This window comes from Etheostoma spectabile, chromosome 5 (genome assembly GCF_008692095.1).
Source record: "Etheostoma spectabile isolate EspeVRDwgs_2016 chromosome 5, UIUC_Espe_1.0, whole genome shotgun sequence".
In the NCBI taxonomy this organism is placed as follows: Eukaryota; Metazoa; Chordata; class Actinopteri; order Perciformes; family Percidae; genus Etheostoma; species Etheostoma spectabile.
In genome coordinates, this window is record NC_045737.1 from 8,134,491 (window position 1) to 8,154,800 (window position 20,310).

Sequence of the window (20,310 nt, forward strand, 5' to 3'; positions counted from 1 at the left end):
GTAACCATTTACAACCCTCGAGCATCTAAAACATAAACTGTGCGGTAAACAACTCTACATTTATTAACACTTTGCTCCATTGAGGGAAGTTCATCAATGTAGGCTACCACTTTGTACCAGACAGGTAAAAATAATTTAAGTGCCAATGGATACCATAATTTGGTACATATCAGGTACTAACAGCTGTGAAGTTAAAGGTTATGGAGCGCCTTGTACTGTCTCATCCAGCAGTCCAACACACAGCTCTGTGCCTCTGGTCTTGTACGTAAGGCACTTGTTTGTCCATGAGTCAAGTTAGAGGTGCACTGATGGCTTTACACACATGTCAGATACAGCAATATGACTTTCATCACTGTGAACAGCAGATCGAGAAACAATGTGGCAAAGGAGAGTGTAACACTCCTTATAACAATAGTTGGCATTGTGTTTTTGTTTTCATTAGTTTCCTTTGACTCAATTCTCCAGCCCCAGATGAGGGGATAGTGGAGTGTATATAACCTCCACTTGATATGTCAGCTTCTGGGCTCATCTGGTAATGCTCGCTCTGGAGTGTGCAGGTCCTTGCAGGGCCGAGGCAGAGCAGAAGTGGTGGGGGAGTCCCATTCCAGTCCGGGGTCTGGCTCTGGGGATAGCGAGAGGAGCAGTAGTGTTCCTGCATCTGAGGAGCAGGCTGAACACAGGTCCTCTGAGGAAAAGTTGAGGCTGCCCAACTTGGCCAGCGAGTTGGACCGCTTCAGCCTCGAGGAAACTGTTAGGCCTGCCAGACGCATGCGGGTCTCGATCTCCTGTGCCCTCTGACGCACGAGGCCAGGTTTTCCCCTCACGCTGCGCAGACTGTCACTGCTGGAGCTGCGTGTCAGGGTGGAGCCATGAGGCGAGGAAGTGGGTGTGAGCAACCCAGACCCCACTACCCCCAACAAGGCTTCATTGCTCAGTGGCACCACCAGTGGCTCTAACCGCACTTGGCATGGTGTAGAAGATTTAGGGAAGCCAGACAACTCTTCCTCCTCCTTAGTGTGAAAAGGGCTGTTTTTGGACCTTTGGCATGTGTGCAAAGGTAAGCTCTCCTGGGATAAACCTGAAAGTCTCTCTAGTCTCTCTGCACGTCGGCGGACCAGCCCAGACCTCTGCAGCTGCAACAGGGTCTCCTGCTGTTGGCCAATGTAGCAAGCCATGGCGAGGTTCTCTTCCTCAGAATCCATTTTCATCAGCTCAGGGAGAGCCTCTGAGGCAGCTTCAGATTTACTTTTCGGACTCTCATTCTTTACTTTCAATAAGTCACCATCGTCCTTCGGCTCCAGTAAGTACAGTGAGTTTCCTGACTGCTTCTCTCTGTTGAGTAGAGCTGTGGGTGGGGAGGCAGCACAGTTGGCACAGTCACACAGAGGGCCACAGGGGCGCAGCAGTCCCACTGAAGATGTGAGGCCTTCAGAAGAGGTATTGGATAGCGGGAATGAAGCACTTATAAGTTCAGGAGAACTGGGTTTAAGGCAAAGCTTAGAAACCAGGGGTGGATAGTCTTCTTTCAGCTTGGACTTAGAATCCCTCCAGGACAATGCAGAAGCTTGAGGGGGGAGAGAGGACGCTTTTTCCTAAATAAAGACAGGAAAGAAAAAATGTTGGAGGGTTTTGGTAATTTTTTCAAGCATTTAATTCTAAAATGTAGTTTAATCATACAACTCAAACTTACATTGAGGACACGTGGAGTGCTCATATGGTTGTTATTGTTGGAGTTTTCATTTAGGGTTGCCAGGTCCATCCCATTACCCTCTGTATCCCCTTCTACCTCCACATCTTGCGTTTCCTCCCTACCGCCACTATCCCCACCTCCTCCATCATCTGGTTGCATGAGCACCTCCATCTCTGCCTCTTCCTTTCGCACCTCCTCCTCATCCTCCTCCTCCACTGTGCTGAACTCCAGCCTCAGACGCAGCTCCTCCAGAGGCTCAGGGCGCTGAGAACATGTCTGGGCAGCAGTCCCCTCTGCTGTAGGCCCAAAGCTGGGGAGTGGCAGGCCTTCACGCCCATCAAAGGCCTCATCATCCAGCAGAGCGTCCCGCTCCACATCCTCGATTTCTATAAAGACTTTTTCCATCCCGAGAAGAGGTGGGCCGCGCACAGGTGTTGACGGTTCGCTGTCCAGCGCTGAGTCCGAGAGCCGGCGGAAATAGTAGTTGTTGTAGGCAGGGTCAATCTCCAGTGCAACAGTCCTGCGTAGGGCGGGAAATGCAGCCCCCTTATCAGACAGCGCCTCCTCGCAGCAGGGAGACATCCCCGGCTCTGGAGTCAGGTGGCCTCCCTCCTCCACTCCACAACACTGAGACATCCCCTGCTGCCCCTCTGCCATCTCACAGTCTGCATCTGGATGCCAGAGCTTGTTGTGACGCTGTTTACTGGATATATATACAAATACAAAATACAAAAGTAAAAAAAACAGGTCCACTGCAAAAAGACTGCACACGCACACGCACACAATAGGGGCTGTACCTAGCATCCAAGATGCCCTCGTATTCGGCCAGCTGCCTCATGAAGCCAGTGTTGGGTCGTGTGATGCTCCTCTTTTGCTTGACAAAGTTGTAAGCCTTCTCTAGGGACCAGCCAAACTCTTTCATGGCATAAGCGATGACGGTGGAGGCAGACCGACTCACGCCCATCTTGCAGTGAACTAGACACTTGGAGCCGTTCTTTCTATGTGAGTGAGATTTTTTAAAATAATCATAAAACAAAGTTTGACAAAATCAATCTTCACTACACACATCCACTAAACAGCTTTTTTCTACAGATTCCAATCACATCTCATGATCGTCCTCAGTGGATTTAGCTAGTTCAGTTGTCATTACTGTAAGATAACTCCGTTGTTATCAAGTACCTAAGTAAGGAGCTTTGGCCACATGGTAATGATTACAATACATGGAGACTGGGGGGCCTCTTGTTGACAGCTCTAACAAAAAAAAGTTTGTAAGCAGATCTTAAGTTAAGTTTTTTTGTCAAACTACTGCTTCCAAGGTCTAAAACAAAGTTTCATGCTCAATAAAAAAGAAAAAGTCAAAACATGCCCACAAGATAGTAGCTTGATAATATATTTGAATAAATAAAGTTACAGGATATTACAAAAGACTTTACAGGTCTTTATAAACTGACACATACATGAGCAACATGTTTTCTGTTCCACTCAGGACTCACTTTGCCTTAACAATGAAGTTGTACGTCTCATTCCAGTGAGCCAGCAGGTCAGTGGCGTCTTCATCATAGACGCGTATGTTGTGATAACAAAATGTGCCTGGAAAGAAGTTGTCTATCTCCCTGGTAACGTTGAGGATGTAGCCCACCCTGGGGAGGAAAGATAGTGTTAAGTCATCAACAACATTCTTTCTTGCTCAAATCACTAAGAAAATATTTTTTTTTTTGTGAGATTATCTTAGCTCCTTCATAATATAAATAAATCACCCTGACTCTTGCAGCTCCTCCAAATTAGATGCATTCCATTCAGATCCCTGCAAAAAATGAAGGGAAGCATTGTTTAGATTGAGTAAATTTTCAAATCTTTGTTTATTTCTCCATAAACAATAATTTCACATAGAAACAGTCTTCCTTTGGGATGGAATGGGAATGGAATCTTTTTTCTTTCTCAGTTATTCACAGGAAAGTACCAATATTGTGGTAAATGTACGAGATGGTATCGGTTGTCCCACCAGGTAGACGTGATCAAAGATGAGTGTGGGTTTGTCCATCTGGCCCAGGATCAGCAGCATCTCGTTGTCGATGAACTCTTTGTACTCCTTCAGGTTACAGTTCATGTGTTGTTCCAACTCTGTACGGATCTGACAAGAGAATTATAAAGTATATGATGATTTATGTATGAAGTTGTTTTTTATGGAAGTTTACTTTAAATAGAATTCCCTGAAAACTCTACAAATGTTATGTAACTGTCAAAAGATGAAATATTAAGGAAGACTGAAACACAACAGTGCCAGAGTTTAGGTGGGTGGTATCAAACAACATTGACAGGTAATAGTATATTATGTACAGTACATGTAATAATTTATTATATAAAATAGTGTGAATCAGATTCATGTAATTAGAAACTAGTATAAAGTCTAGGGGACACCCACAGAGTAAATTTCATAAAAGTCAACTCCAAAGTTTGAAAACGAGTAAGTAAACCGAGTTGTTGCCATCTTTAAAAAGTGAAACCACTAAAATCAAACCACAAAAAATAAATGCAAAGCAGCAGTTGATTTCAGTGTGTGTGTGTGTGTGTGTACACTACTACTGCCACTACTGCCACTACTACCACTACCACTACTATTCCTACTACTACTACTACTGTATATTTACTTGTTTGCTGGTGACGTTCTCGAGGTCCCGGCACGTCATGATGCTTCTGAGTTTGGCTTTAATAAGGCACCCTGTCCTCTCTCTCTCTGAAGGCCTACCAAAGATTAAGTCTCATTAAAATCACTCCAGTAGATCAAGTCCAGTTGTTACTCAAATGTCAAGCTATATCAACAACAGGTGCAGGTGTGATATATTTCAGTCTTTACATAAAAAATCCGATCTAAGTTTGTGTTTACGGACTTGTCAACAAACATGGTGGGTGAGTCCATCCGTGTGGTCTCCAAGTCCTTCATGGTGTTCCACTCGTTGATACAGCTCTGCTCTGAAGCAATGCAGCTCTCATAGTAGCCCATCCAGGTGAGAGCCATGCCTCCAGGGAAGTAGTTATGCCTACGTGACACCTCGCATGCCTTGTGCAGCACCTGCAGGGCCGACCTAGATTGCATTTGTTTGTAAAAAATAAAACATTATAGTTGTAGTCTGATTTTGTGATGTATTTTAGTAAAACCTATCATATTGCCAACCGTGTTAACAATTGGTTAAAGGCTCTGTACAATTCTCTGCACATGCATCTTTATGTCACAGGTGGCAGAATGAATCAGCATTGCCTCAACCTGCCCTACTGCAGTATAGTGACACGTGTTTATCAGGAGATTTGTTGTGGGTCATGAAGCAGAATTTCTTTACAGCCACTGTGGCTCCAAAGGTTGTTTATTACTCACCACATAGCCTGCACCGACACAGGTTTGAAGACATGAGTCCGAGTTGCTGTGTTCACAGTGAAGCCCCTGAGGAGCAAAGAAAACAGATGATCATTCCCCTGAGCACAGTGTAGCTACCTGTGTATCATCCCAAATCTCAGGTGTAGCAGCAGTGTTGGGTAAAAAGGGAAATATCACTGGGTTAAATGCTGAAGCAGTACAGCAGGGGTCACCCACTGACAGAGAAAACTCACCCATCTCCATCCAGATGGATCTTTGTGTCACTCCACAGAGGTAGCGTCATACCGATCGAACAGCTTTTGCTGACAGAGGAGAATAAATAAATACCAAGCAAATAGACTTTTCTTTGAAGTGAAGCATGTGTGAAGTCAATAACATAAATGTGATTTTTCTAAATTAGAAACCTATGTTGATGCAATTGCTATATTCTAGGATTACTCAAAAAAATCTGAACAGTTTTAAATGTTTGTTGTTTTTAGGTTCAGTATACAGCCTTGAGCAGCCCTGCAGATAATAAATCACGTGTGACTTACTGGACACAAGCAAATATTTTCTTAAAGCAAATGAAAATACCAATTTATAAATGTAGCTCTGGTAGCTTTTAACAGATGGCTGTCTATCTGGCAAACAGTGATCATAAAAGCCCACACAAAAAAAGGGTTAACTCTTACCAGTCTTTGCTGGTAAAGTCGATTCCCAGTAGGATGTTCTCCTCTGTGTCTTGTCGCCCACTGGTGTACACCACCACCATGTACCGTACACGGTCTGACCATGCACTCTCCAGCCGTACCGCCTGGCAGGGCACAGACAAATTACTTCAAATTCAAAGCTAGCAATATTTTGGCTAAGAGTAGAAATCCTGTTTCCTGCTTTTGTAGTAGTACCTAGGAGCTGCCAAGCTAAATACATTCAACTACTGTGGAATTTAAGGAACAGTTTGTCTGAAATGTACTTACTTTTGCCTTACATTGTTTTATTTTAAGTGCATTAAATACAAGACAGTATCAGATTATCACGCTTTAAACATGTGGGTTGATCCATGAATAAATCTAGTGTGGCAGGTTTGTGCTTTTCATGCCCCGTTTACAAAAGAGTTTAAAACTCTGATTGTACACAACAGCCAATGCCCTGAGAAAACAAAAGGGTTCAATGCACTGACCCTGCATGTCCAAAGAAAACTGGAATATAAATTTGATGTAATAGGAAAACAGAGTTCCCAGGATGTAAGAGAACACAGAGCTAGTAAACTAGTAAAAAAAAAATTATATAACACTAACTCATACACACATTATGGAAACATTTGGTAAGGCTCTCCTGAGTGTGTTCAAACCTGCTTTCATGAGCTAATAATTACAGTGAACAAATATGCGTCATAAGTGCATAATAAAATTCTGAAGGGTTTGGTGTGCCAGGTTGTTAGTCAATTGCCTGTATGTACGTGTGTGTTTGTGTGTGTGCGTGTTTTGATGTACATATACTTGTGTTGTCTCTCACCAGTTTGATTCTGTCCTCCGAGCGAAGAATGTTTATCATCACCTGCAAGTGTTGAGGTAAGTCACCTGTTGAAGAAGATCACAACGAAAAATGATCCATGACGAGCAGAGGAAGTTTAATGTTGTTGATTATAAATCTGCCTTGTCATGCATTACCAAAGATGATAAAGCCTGTTTCACTTTGACAACACAGGTATTAATGAATACATAATGCATGCTCTAGTGTAGTTACGTGTTACTCTGCTCACTAGTGTTTTACAGTAAAGCCTTCCCTCCGGAGACAATAACATGTCAAATGTTTTTATTTCAGCTGACGTTGCGTTCATTAATAAGAAATGAATTGATTGAATTGAATTCCAAACTTTGCATGAGCAAATTTATTACCCACAATTCATGTTCATTTTATGTCCCTCAGTGTTACCTGTGCAAGTCAGTCAAGCTGAATAATAAAACAAGGTGTGGAAGTGGATCCACAGCAATGCAAAGTGGCAGCTGATGAAAAGCCAACTATTTTGAAATATGTCAAAACGGGTACATGAATCATGTCATCCTGTCGGGTTTTAATAACAGCCACTGGCATAACAACTTGGTCATGTAGTCTCTGTATATGCTATCAGTGTAGCGCACGTCTCTTTAGTAAAATCACAGTTCAAACATGTTTAAAGTGACACTACTTCTCATGTCATTTATCACGTTGTCTCACATCTGGATCACTGTCTCAGCAAAAAGCATCTGCTTCTGTTTTTATTGGATAAAGGTTTGGAAAAGGATATACATTTGATTTCAAACAAAATTAACAAATACTAATATATAAATCCTTCTAAATGTGCATGGCCATCAACCACTCCTAAATTTACTGCGTAAAATTATTCTTGAAGGCGAAGCGATTATTTTAATGGCAATGATGAAAGAGAAATCAAACGTTCCAAGGAACCATTTAATGATGTTCTAGACACATGGGCAGAAATCCAGATTATAATTTAAACTATATTGAGATGGAAATGCTGCTGCACAGGTAATGGGTTTTGTTGCTCATGTGGTGTTCCAAAATATTTACTAGTACTACTTAACACTGACATTTTTTCAAAATACCAAAATGGATAGCCTGAGGATGAGGATTATGGTTTAGATAAATAATAATAATAATAATACATTTTATTTAACAGCGCCTTTCTAACACTCAAGCACGCTTTACAGAGAATAAAAGACAGATACAGGGAACATAAAAGTGTTATAAAACTTCATAAAACTTAAATATGAATAACTTTATGTTCAAAGCAGACTACCTTGACAATAAGACTGACTGGTTTGGCAAACTGATTAAAAGAGGTGCATGCATGTAAAAACCGATAATGTAGAAAATGTGTTAAAATTAAATATAAAAAACATTGAAAGATTTTGCATCATAATGGTCAAGGCGTTGCCACTCATAAAACAACTACACTACTGCGGTACTGTCAATGAGGACAGCATGTAAAGAGTCAAATCTATATGAATCATTTCCTGCCCATTCAATTATCCATAGCTGCTATCAGAAAAATCTGGAAAAAAAACTAAGTGTATTGTTGATGGTTTTGATGGATCCAAGTGGATCAAACGGTAAAAGATCTGAGTTTGTAGCCTTACAGAGCTCTGTTCTCAATAATAACAGCTGCATGTTTAAAAGCAATACACAGAAACCTAAATATATCTGCAGACAATTATGTATTGTGTCCATGTTTATGTGAGAGGTTCAAACCAGTTCACCTGATAGCCTTGACTTAGAGCTTAGAGCTAAGCTACATCTACGTATTCCCTATAACAGCTTAGTCTGCATTAGTGTGCATTTACTGATTCCATGACAGTGAAACAGCTCACTTGCATGTAAAAGAAGACACAGATACATCCAGATGTTTGCTTTTGATAACACAAAATGTCATAAATGTCCCAGCTCTGGTCAGAGAAGTGTGGCTTCACAGATGTGTTTTGGTATTAAAATGGTCCATAGTATAATGTTTATTTTCACAAAACTGGCTAAGTAGACCATAATATATCTGAATCATGTTGAACTGGTATTCTACACCAGTTCACAGAGCAGGACTACCTTTATCACACACTTTGCGAAAGTCATCTTACACTATCCCTTTTTTCCTTTCTGACAGCCACAGTTGCTGGCAAATGTTACAACTATTTTCCCCAGCAAAGTGTTTTTGAGAACCAGCTAAAAAGTGGGTTACCTGACAAAGCTGGTAAACTGATAAAGCTTCCAACCACAGCCATGACATGCCAAATGACTTGGCAGAATTTAGTCTGTTGAATGCTGGTGCTGATTTCCCATTATGCCAGATTGTCAGGTCAGCCTTGTGTCTTTAAAGCAATACCTCTGTCTTTCATAAGTTACAGCCTTTGATAAAAGACAGTTCATCAACTTAAGCCTTCAATCAATAAATAATAAGACAGTACACATCTATTAATTTTTTATTTAGGTACTTTAAATTACACACCCAATTTAATTTAAACAAAAAGGACCTCCTCTAATTGTCACAGTGCCACAATGTGCCAGATTTAAACACTAATCTGCCTAAGCTATATGTCTGGAACATACTTATCAACAAAGCAGCCTCAATACTCCTTACCTCAGCTACAAACATCTGCTGTAGTGTTAGGGAGTGCAGCACATGAACTCGTCACACAAACGCACTACGTAACCTGGACGAGAAGTCTCCGAAGGAGATTGATGAGCTTAAAACTACAGTTAAGGTACGCGATGTGGATAACAGGGTGTGCTTTTTGTTTTTGTCACCTGCATGTTTGTGGTGAGGATGTGCTTTCTGGCTCTGTTGACTGCTCCCCTGCTGCAGAAAGAGAGCAGCACCCTTCACCATGAAGAAGCTCTCACTCAGGCTGCAGAACAAATGAGAGAGAGGAGTTACAAGCATTGAAACATACACACTTTCCATCAGACATCACGGCGCAGAGCAACAGCTCAGCACAATAGTTCCAGCTTGTCCGTTGGACAGCGAGGCTGAGAAATGGGACACAAGATAAATGAAATATTCAGTTTTAACAGTACCATTTAGTTCAGTAGACACAGCCAGTGAGATGAGAATAAATCATGGCTGGCTGCTGTCAGGGAATTACCTCAACAGCTGAGTGGAAAAGCCCAGCTGCCACGTTACCAGAGACAGACCTTAGGACTGCAGCAGCCATGAATCAAGCTTTGATCCTAAATGCTTATCTGTCTTTCTTCTGCTGAATGGGCTGCACTCAGATTGGACTTGTCAGGTCTCTGCTGGCTAGGTGTAAAGCAACATAGACCTAAATAATTGACCCAACTTCAGTTGTTTGTGATAATTCACTTTCACAATTGCAGAAAAGCTGCAATTACCGGTTCACACCTGCCAGTAAAACCTCAGGTTTTTCAGGTTAGGCTCTGGAGCTGTCAACAGATGATATAATTAGGGAACTGCAATAAAAAATTGAGGTGTTTCCTCTGGGCTTGATTCAATCATTCCATTTCACTGAAAAACAACATTAGCACATCAATAAATCTACCGTGCAGTAGGGTGGAGCACATGCACATGTATTCAGTGTGTGCAGACAGGCAAACTAAGACATCATTAGGCAAGTACAGAAATGAAGAGTGAAAGGAACAAAACAAACTCCAAACAAGATAAAGATAAATAGACCTCTCAATAAACGCAGACATTATAAATTCAATGTATTGGTAGTGTCAGTGTGACTAGCTAATGTCAGCTTTAAAGAACAATACTGATATTACTATAGAAGCCTAACAGGTTTTGCACATGGTTTGTACTACTGTATTACTAAAATCAGTACTGCAGTACAATTTTTAAGTAGGAAAATGTTGAATATTGGTATTGACTTAAACAGCATAACCTACTACATTGGTGAACTGTATATCCTTGAAATAAATAAAACTTTTTGTATGGATAGATCCCCTACACCTCCAAACACACATAAACCATTCACCAAATGCCTTTGGTTGAAAACAGGCATCAATTAAACTCCTTACATTTTCACCAAATCGCATTTTTTTTACCCGGTTCTGAAACTGTTCCCTCGCTCAGCTCTCTCTGATCAGAGTTTCAAAACCCACATGCATAAGAGCAGGCCGGGGCCAAACAGATGATTTTGTGGGAACAATGGACTTCGTTTTGTGCACCTCACAATAAATTCCCTTTGCCTCCAGCACCACAGAAAAAAGTGACAAAGCAGGGGGGCGGACACTTCTTAACAAGAGCTTTTGTCTCCCTGTGGTGGAATTCTGTGTCAGTCTCTGTTCTCTGAGATTTATGTGGCTGTCAGGAGGGTCCACTGTCAGAGAAAGATGGATAATATGAGGCAAAAGTGCAAGAGCAATAAGAGGGCTACAGCCTCAATACTGCTCAATGCTGTGTACAAATCCCTGCTCCTCGTTTTTCATATTTCAACTAGTAGTAACACGACTTGAGGTCCTCGGGTTGGCCTGTGATACCTGATAACTTCCCACAGAAAAGTTTCACTCTGAAACTTGTCTTCAGGTGTAGATCAAGAGCTGTCCCACTGCTTTACCGGCTGTACTCAGACGTCCTAATTAAACAGCCGCTGCTCCACCGTCTCTTGTCCCCACTATCAGCTTCTAGGGCTAAAATTACATCTGGTACAAAGCAAACAAATACTGTGACAGAAAAGCTTGCCAGATAGCCTCAATGATTCCACACAAGTACAACCTACAGTACAAAGTCCTTCTTTACAGACAGAAATACAAAGATGGACAGTTTTATGGACGAACAGTCGAAGAAGTATCAGTAATGCAATGATTTGTGCACCACTGAGTTTCAGCTACCACTGCAAACTTATTTTGACTGAGGTCCACTACCAAACAAATCAGCTGGGCGAGTTCAATGATTGATTCAGCCTGCTGGCCTGAAACGACACGTTAGTATCTGTTGCAAAATGTCCCATTTAACATCCAAACTCTTACACTGAACTGATAAATTAAATTATATTATTTATATATACGTATATATATAAATTTTAGTAATATTGTTTCTAATCTGTTCAAAATCATAACCGCTGAGCAGGAAGTCCAAAGCTTTATTATAGTGTTTGAGCTCAAATCTCACCTTGTAGCCACAAGTTCAAACTCCAAAAGATAAATGTAACTTACATGCGGTTTATCTCACTCTGGGTCAAAACAGCATTCTCCACAAAATAAGGTAGCATCTTCAGCACAGCCTCCTGAATGGGTTCTACAACCAGATGCATCCTGTTGACTAGTTCGAAACCCAGGACTGCCGGGAGCTATCTCCTCTTCATCTACTTCCAGACAAAGTGAAGGAGCATAGTGCAAAAAGAAGAAGAATGACGGTTTCAGGTCTCTGCCCATCACACTTGAGTGACAGACTGACTGACAGGCTGCACTCATCTGTGCTACTCAGTGAAGAAGCTGCGTCTGTACAGATGCCACTCCCCGTTTCCTCCTCCTCCGTCATCGGAGTGTGTCTGTGTGTTTGAGCGTGGGTCAGACTCCTGCCTGGTGGGACGTACTGCAGTCTCCACAACTGTGCCTTCAGTCTGTTTTGTCTCTGTGGCTCTTTTAGAGTATGATTACGCATTCACCACCGTAAGAAAAAAAAGAGCAGTAGTAAATTTTACTCCTTCATTCATGATAAGCACTTGTACACTTTCCCAAAGAGACACAGAGTCTTTCACTTTTCAACAAACAAATGAGCAAAAGTCAGAAGGTTATAGAGAACAATGAATTCAGTAGAATTCAAGGGATAGATCTATTTCCCATTCCTTTATCAAGAACTCTTTGATTTTTTACTTCTCTCATCCATCAGGTCTGACACAGTACAAAGTGAACAACAAGTTTCCTCTTTTGCTAATGCAAAACATGTCCACTTCCAGCATCTTGTGTTGCTATCCAACAAAAACCAGCTCTCCAAAACTCACCGAGAGTGCTGTTTTCTCTCTTTGTCTTCCGGGGCAAGTAAGACCACTTGCTCAATTGGAAAAAGACAAAAAAACAGGAGGAGAACTTTTGGCTAAAACTTTCTAAGGGGATGTCACCATGTGATTGCCATCTTAAGGTTCAACAAAATCCAAGCTAGTGCCTCCAGGGAGCTTAACACATGGGCCAAGCATTGGTGGAAAGGGCAGTGAGAACTGGCAATCTCCCAAAACTCCCAAATCTCATTATACCCAGGCTTATAAGGGAAGGATTATCTTGTCTCTCTCCCTCAAGTGGCCAGCGCTGGCTGTCAGTCACAGTCACTCAGATGCACCACAGACAAACCACAATGTTTTGTGTGATTATTAAAGAGAATAACAGTAGGGGAAGTAGGAAATACCTTTTTAGGACTAATGCATCTGCAATAACAGTGAATAATCTTTTTAGATGCACGGAAGGAAAGAAAAATACAGAACTGAAATGAAGTATACTCATGCAATGGCAGCATTGACATACAGTTAATTGTTGAAATTGAGCCGTCAGTTTAATCTCAATTTGTGGGTAGAAAGTTTATATAGAATATAACTTTTTTTCTCACTTTCCCTCTCTAACTAAGCATTTAACCCCCCACACATACACAATGAGGTGGCATGACTCTGTTAATCTGGGAGGATTTGCTGACAGACGTTAACAAAAGCTCTGCGACACAGATAACAAGATAGCTCTGCTATTCTTCTCAACAATAGGACAATGTCTGTAACACCTGGTCACTAGCAGACTTCAAGCCGACGTGGTTTCAGTCATGCTCTAGGTGGAAACTTGGACAGCTCAGTGTATCAGGTCCATGTAGAAAGAAATGTCCTCTTCAGATGAGGTCAAGATTTAGAAGCAGCAAATAGGAATGATGGCATGTCACAGAATTAAGGTACAGTTTGGTACTGCTGCAGCAGTAGCCAGATGGACCTGGATGGCACTAAACACGACCAGATGTACTTTAAACCACTGCTTTAAATCACGTATCGGTATGTGAGAAAGATGCGCTGGTGTTTTGCACACACCAGCACAGTGAGGGTAAAAAGCTCCTCTTGGGGCAAGCAGTTGCATAATGCTGCCATTCTCTCACTTACACCACTGAGAGAGAGAGGGAGGAAAAACCCACCTCAGATGTCAGTGGCGACACGGAGGGCCTGAGGAGGAAAGAAATGATGTCATCATGTCACTGAGGAAAAAAGACCCAGAGATGGTGTTTCTGCTGCAGTTTGTTGAGAGCCTATGTTTCTCATATCCACACATATTCTACATTCAAATCCTGAGTGAGTATTAAATCCCCACACGTCTAGACAAGTGTGCTATTTGATTGAGAAAGTGTTGCGGTGAGTTTTAATGGACTTTCACATTTCTGTGAAGCTAATGATCTGCAGGTCCTTCGTGTCACCCTCCGTGCTGTATTCCTCCTCCTCATTCCAAAACACTGAAGCACATATGTACACATTAACACACACACATAAACACACATTTTTGTCCAATTGTGCTTCTCGCCCAACTCTGCTGTGTACAAGTTGGTAATGTGAAATCATTCCTTGGTTCAGTGCCACCGACACCTGCGTGATGTTTACGTTGGCCTCGATCAACCCGTTGGGCTTGTTATTGTTATTAAGGTCAGTCGGAACATCAGGCGCAAATATTCCCACTTGGCAGTCGTATGGCTGTTCATCAACAGATGTAGCTATCTATCGGGTGGACTAAATTAGTACACCCCGATCTTAAGAGAAATGAGTCTGTCAAATAAAGAACAACTTAATATGCCATAATGTTATAAAACAGGAATTTACTGACAATATAATTGCATAACATGGCTTACCAGCCTCTCAAGCAATCTTGTGGCAAGACAGGACCCGCATCATGAAAAGATCTTTCTCACACACATGCATTGCTTAGGGACATTGCAAATGCTGTTGCATAACTGAAAAAAAAACGGAACCCTTAGAATGACGCATTTGCTTATCTTAGGGTGATAAATGTTCTACTTCTTCAAAAACTCTGCCAGTTCACAGATTATTCAATTTAAGTTTTCAGAAATATGTGATATTATAAATATTTGTGACAAATCACAAATGTCACAAAAAAATTAACAAGACTGCACAGTCACATCAGAACAGAAGATTATGTCAATATGGCTGACACATAAAGACCTATTTTGTCATCACGTCTTGACAAGTCAATATTATATATAGGACAAAAAGATATGCAGGCTATTACAAATGTATTGATCTGATCTGTAATGAAATCTCTCTAGTAAACAACTTTACTGTAGTTGGAGTTACAATAAGTTCCTTACCACCAAATTCATGCAGAACAGTTCAGCTAGATTTCAGGAATGCATGTTTACAAAGCCGAATATTTAAGAACAGAACATCAGTATTAAAATACAAAAGCAGCATATGTGGGGTTTTTTTTCCATACAATAGTTCGTCCACAGTCCTTGCATTTCAGTAGGTTAATCTAATACTATATATTATGGAAGGTTATTGGAAGATAATATCCAGAAATAAACATTAAAGTCTGCAGAAAATTGCAAAAACATGAAGTTGCATAATAAAAGTACAAAGTTGAATTGCCAGTTCTGTCTATTTGGAAAAGATCTTGTAACATTGAAAATGTCCCTGAGCCTAACATTACTGTCCCAGAGTCTAACATTGAAACTGTCCCAGAGACTACCATTAAAACTGTCCGAGAGACTAACATTAAAACTGTCCCAGAGACTAACAATAAAACTGTCCCAGAGTCTAACATTGAAACTGTCCCAGAGACTAACATTAAAACTGTCCGAGAGACTAACATTGAAACTGTCCCAGAGTCTAAGATTAAAACAGTGCCAGAGACTAACATTAAAACTGTCCCAGAGTGTAACATTAAAACTGTCCCAGAGTCTAACATTGAAACTGTCCCAGAGACTAACATTAAGACTGTCCCAGAGTCTAACATTAAAACTGTCCCAGAGTCTAACATTGAAACAGTCCCAGAGTCTAACATTAAAACTGTCCCAGAGTCTAACATTGAAACAGTCCCAGAGACTAACATTGAAACTGTCCCAGACTCTAACATTACAACTGTCCCAGAGTCTAACATTGAAACCGTCCCAGAGTCTAACATTGAAACTGTCCCAGAGACTAACATTAAGACTGTCCCAGAGTCTAACATTAAAACTGTCCCAGAGTCTAACATTGAAACAGTCCCAGAGTCTAACATTAAAACTGTCCCAGAGTCTAACATTGAAACAGTCCCAGAGACTAACATTAAAACTGTCCCAGACTCTAACATTACAACTGTCCCAGAGTCTAACATTGAAACTTTCCCAGAGACTAACATTGAAACTGTCCCAGAGACTAACATTAAAACTGTCCCAGAGTCTAACATTGAAACTGTCCCAAAGACTCTGCTACAGCTTTTGACAGAAAGTTGACAAAACTTTACATACTAAGGGCTGCAACCATTTCCATCATCAAATGCACAAAACACAAGTTACTTGAGCCACATGGTTTCTTAAAACCATGTGTATTTAAATGAATACTTCATGTTGTCTTACTATTGGCAACATATAAAAAAATAAATATTGAAATACTTTGATTGCAACATCAAAAGGCTGTCGTGCCCTGACTGGACAGTCATGGTAATTTACATACTTAAACACAGATGGTAAGAAGAGGAGGAAGACAATATTGTTATTTATTTGATTCATAATACCAGTGAAACAATATCTGTCTTGCCAGAACTTGCGGGATGAAATGGTTTATTGTTAACACTCTGGTGATGCTTTTTAATTTCTTTTCACCAAAATTCCTGTCACCAGTCTCAATACACCACAACAGCACAGTGCAGAATTTCATCTTTTGTTGGGAGACAAAGAATTACATGTATTTGATTGAAGGACACAGAGTTTAGAAACTGTAAATGTTCACTTTCAAAGCTATAATCAGCAAATATTTGTTGTTTTTACTCAGTAAATGACTAAAACAATCAAGTGCCAAAATCATAATCAACCTTCTGTCAATCCAAATCAGTAAAAGCACTCTAAATAAAAGAAAAGCTGTAGTAAAGCCAAGTGACTCAACTGATTATGCTCAATTCAAGAACAAGTTCATCAATATGAGTGCTAATGAAAAATACAGACACGTGTTGACATACTACTTGTGAGACTGCGACTGCGAATAACATGGCTGTTAGGAATGGATGACTCTGCCAACAAGACGGATAGACAGGTGTTTTATTACACTAACGCTTAGTTGTCCTCATTTGTTGATGCCAGCTAGTCTGCTCGCCGCCACTCCAGATTTCACCACATGACTCAAAGACAGATGCAGCAAATCTGTCAACAACACCTGCATATAAAAGTTGACCTGCTTTGCCAAGTATCATGCAACACAAGGGCCAAACCTTACTTAAAGTAAACTTACTTACCTCTGATTTATTCGCCGTTCATCTTCACTCCCAAAATCCTGCAATACAGATAAGAGAGAAGATTACCAGATTGAAGCCATTTTGGCATTATTAACAAACATTTCAAGCTTGCCACCTAAACAGAATCTATGGGCTTGTCTACGTTTTATCAATTGTACGCTTTGGTAAATAAAATTGACAAGATAACCAACAATTGAGATGCTATACATACAGTGTTCATTCAAGTCAAAAAATTAGAGAGATTCTTGATTGTTGGTAGATTTTTTTATGGCAGATACCAACACTCTAAATGATCTGAGAAAGCTATAAAACCTTGTGTGTTCATCTATTCCCCACCATCAGAGAAGTGAACTGCTCTTCGTAGTGAAAATGGCTAAATAGCGTTTTCTCATACAGCGATTGTAAGCACAGAAGAAAATAGTTTGACTTCAGCATCAGAGGAAGCCGAAAAAACGAAGTCTGGCAGTATGCTTCATCCAATAAAAGTATATCCTGTCTTCTGTTCACTGACTTCTGTCAAATACTGTGCTGCGAGCAAATACCAGTGAAGTCACTGCAAAGGCAGGTGTGTATTAAATATGCATTTAATAGCATCCACGCCACCTGGCGAAGCGTGGAAGACAAAGAGGTAGGGCTGGGCGATATGGAGAAAATCAGATCTCACAATATTCTTGTCCTAATACTTCGATGTCGATATTGTGGATAGATTTGGTGATGGCTGAGAATTGGTGCTTGAACAAAATATCTTCACAATGACATTTAAGATAAATAATCTTCAGTAATGTAGATATAATGACTAAGTGTGTAAAGGTAAAAAAATAGAAGATTTCTATTACGATTTCCAAAATCTAAGACACTATCTAGTCTCATATCATGATATCAATATAATATCGATATATTTCCCGGACCTATGAAGAGGGAGCGGACATGACTTGAATGCTCCTCAACATAATAAATTAGCATACTAAAACTAATATGGCTGCATAGAGGAAAGCACAGCACAGACAACTTATAACATGACAAGCAATTACATGGCAGGGGTATAATGGGGGCTGATGATGAGCAAGGCTGTGTAAATATTTTGACAAGTTCAGCTGAGCAGCCTGCACTGTCATATAGAAAACAGTAAACTGACACTAGCCACTGTCAGGGAACATCTACAGCCACAGATGTACAGCTGCAGCAAGTCAAGTATACTCAGCAGGAAAAAGGAGAAATGCTATGGCATGCAGAAAAATGAGAACCATTCGCTGTCCGAAAATCATTCTGCCAGGAGAGCATGTAACACTGCATGACTAACTTTCCATTATTGTGTATTAGGTGAAATAATCTTACGCATTAACTGCCTCATGCCAGCATCTATTAAATCTGTTTACCTCCCTCTCCTACAGTAGTACTCCACCACCCCACCCACCCACCCCTCATGAATAGATGACATCATAGCTGCAGCAGCTTCCTGACAGCTTTAGCTGTCACACCTCACCATGTTGCTGAACTACACCAACAGCTCCAGCAAGACACTGAGGTACAGGGACAAAACCAAGTTAAAGCAACAAAACTAACTCCTTTATAAGGAGCAATCTATTTGCAAAATTTAACATGTTGCACAGTTTTGAACATGCTGTGAAAAATAAAGTCGTCATCTCTAAAAACATTGATGGTTGTAAATAAACTCATTTGTCATGTCTGTTTCTTATGATTTGGTCATTCAGCGCAGAATAAGGCTTTCCTGTGTATAGCTGGTGGTTTGCGCCCTCGTCTGGCAGTGAGGAGAGGCCAATACTTGTACTTGAAAGTAGCAAAGGAAGTTATTATTCATCATTCTTTGAATGATTACAGTTTTGAGGCAACTTCATTTTCCCATGCTGTGAGTGCCCGGAAAAAGTTCAATATGGACTATACTGCGAAACAGAAAAATTAAAGAAAAGCTTAAAGTTGAGTCTTTATCCCATGGCTGTTTACCAAACTGGAAATCTCAGACTTCCTCTATACCAGGTACCAGAGGACAGCACAGAGGAAATTGACATAGAAATATTCTGTGTATTTGACTGACTGCCTGCTAGAGTAGAATACAGCTAAATCACTGCCACCATTCTAAAACATTAACATCTCAGATTTAATTTTAATAATGTAAATGTAGCAGTGTGTTGACTGCAATAGCCCCATGAGTGCCTTTTGTTGCTGTAATGGTGTGGCAGCGACAGACTGTGTGATATAGTTATATTCCCATTTAAGAAAAACACGTTATTATCAATGTCAGCCAGTCCCATCATAACCAGCTAAGCTACAGCTTATAACGTTCATAAGGCTCTTGTCAAACTCAGCTAACGTTAGCTCTTTAAAATTAAAACCACATTTAACAGGCACGAGCATGTATTTTGTAAATAATTTAATTGCATTTAAAAATTTGAAATCTACCAGCCATATTATATAGTGGCCAGCAATCTCTGACAATGCTACCGTTAGCAAAAAAAAACAACATAGTTAGCATAACGTGTTAACTAACGGTGCTAATTTAGCTTCAATAAGCGGGCCTTTCTCCACCATCACCGCACCACACAGGAGCATCATTTTAGTTCACCAAGGACCAAACTGACCTCCCCCGCGGTCGTGGTTGCTGTGCTGGCGGTGGACGCGGCGCTCGGGGTCGGGGACCGCTGCAGAGTAACCAACGCCATGGCTGGAAGCTGTGGATGCACCGGCCGGCCGCTGGGCCTGCAGAGCTGCTAGCTGCCGAGCTAACGATACATACAACTGATGGATGGACGGATAGATAGAGGGAGAGGAGCCGTATTATTCTGCAGGCAGCTGGCTGCCTGTGCAGGAAGTCCTGCCTTCAAGGCCCCGGCCATGCTGAAGGCACTTGTAACTATTTAGTAATAATCACTTAACACTAATAATAGCCTAAGTTGATGCAAATTCATTTTTATACCACCAAATATTGAAAGTGCTTTATACTATAAGACTTAAAATACCATAATAGGAGATATAAAAGAAACAAGCATGATTTAAAAAAAAAATACAATAAGATTAAATATATACTAAGATACCATGAAATAAAACATTATAAAGGGAACAAATGCAGTCACAGTATAGCACAATTATTAAGTAGCCACAGATTTAAGTGTCAAAAAAATAAGCCAATAAAAATGAACCTAAAAGTGTGGTGGCTGCTGCTTGGTATGTCCCCAGAAATCTGTTTTCACTCTTGGGCGCTGAATGTGAAAGCAGCAGTCAAACTTGTACTTGTAGTACTGGAAGCAGTCCTATAATTGCAGGCAGTCCTATGAGTACTTTGCACCAGTATTGGCATTACTCTGTAGAAATGAATCGTCCATTATCATCATTTCTGTTATTGGTA

The 20,310-nt window shown here is 40.7% G+C and overlaps 1 protein-coding gene across 2 annotated transcripts; it reads right to left on the bottom strand.

Moving 5' to 3' along the window:
- Nucleotides 1-7: 7 nt before the first annotated feature.
- Nucleotides 8-19,780, bottom strand: ssh1a (slingshot protein phosphatase 1a). 2 transcript variants are annotated; one of them, XM_032516067.1, is made up of 15 exons: nt 19,547-19,780; nt 16,950-16,987; nt 9,336-9,436; nt 6,555-6,619; nt 5,732-5,853; nt 5,294-5,362; nt 5,061-5,126; nt 4,579-4,773; nt 4,339-4,432; nt 3,693-3,821; nt 3,448-3,494; nt 3,184-3,330; nt 2,488-2,688; nt 1,691-2,393; nt 8-1,592 (listed from the first exon to the last, which is right to left on the bottom strand). In XM_032516067.1, the coding sequence occupies exons 1-15, from the start codon at nt 19,625-19,627 to the stop codon at nt 513-515; spliced, it is 3,138 nt and encodes a 1,045-aa protein (XP_032371958.1). In that variant the 5' UTR covers nt 19,628-19,780; the 3' UTR covers nt 8-512. The 2 variants fall into 2 exon arrangements, with proteins under 2 accessions (XP_032371958.1, XP_032371959.1); XM_032516068.1 differs by lacking the exons at nt 16,950-16,987; nt 19,547-19,780 and adding an exon at nt 11,706-12,725.
- Between the last annotated feature and the right edge of the window lie 530 nt (nt 19,781-20,310).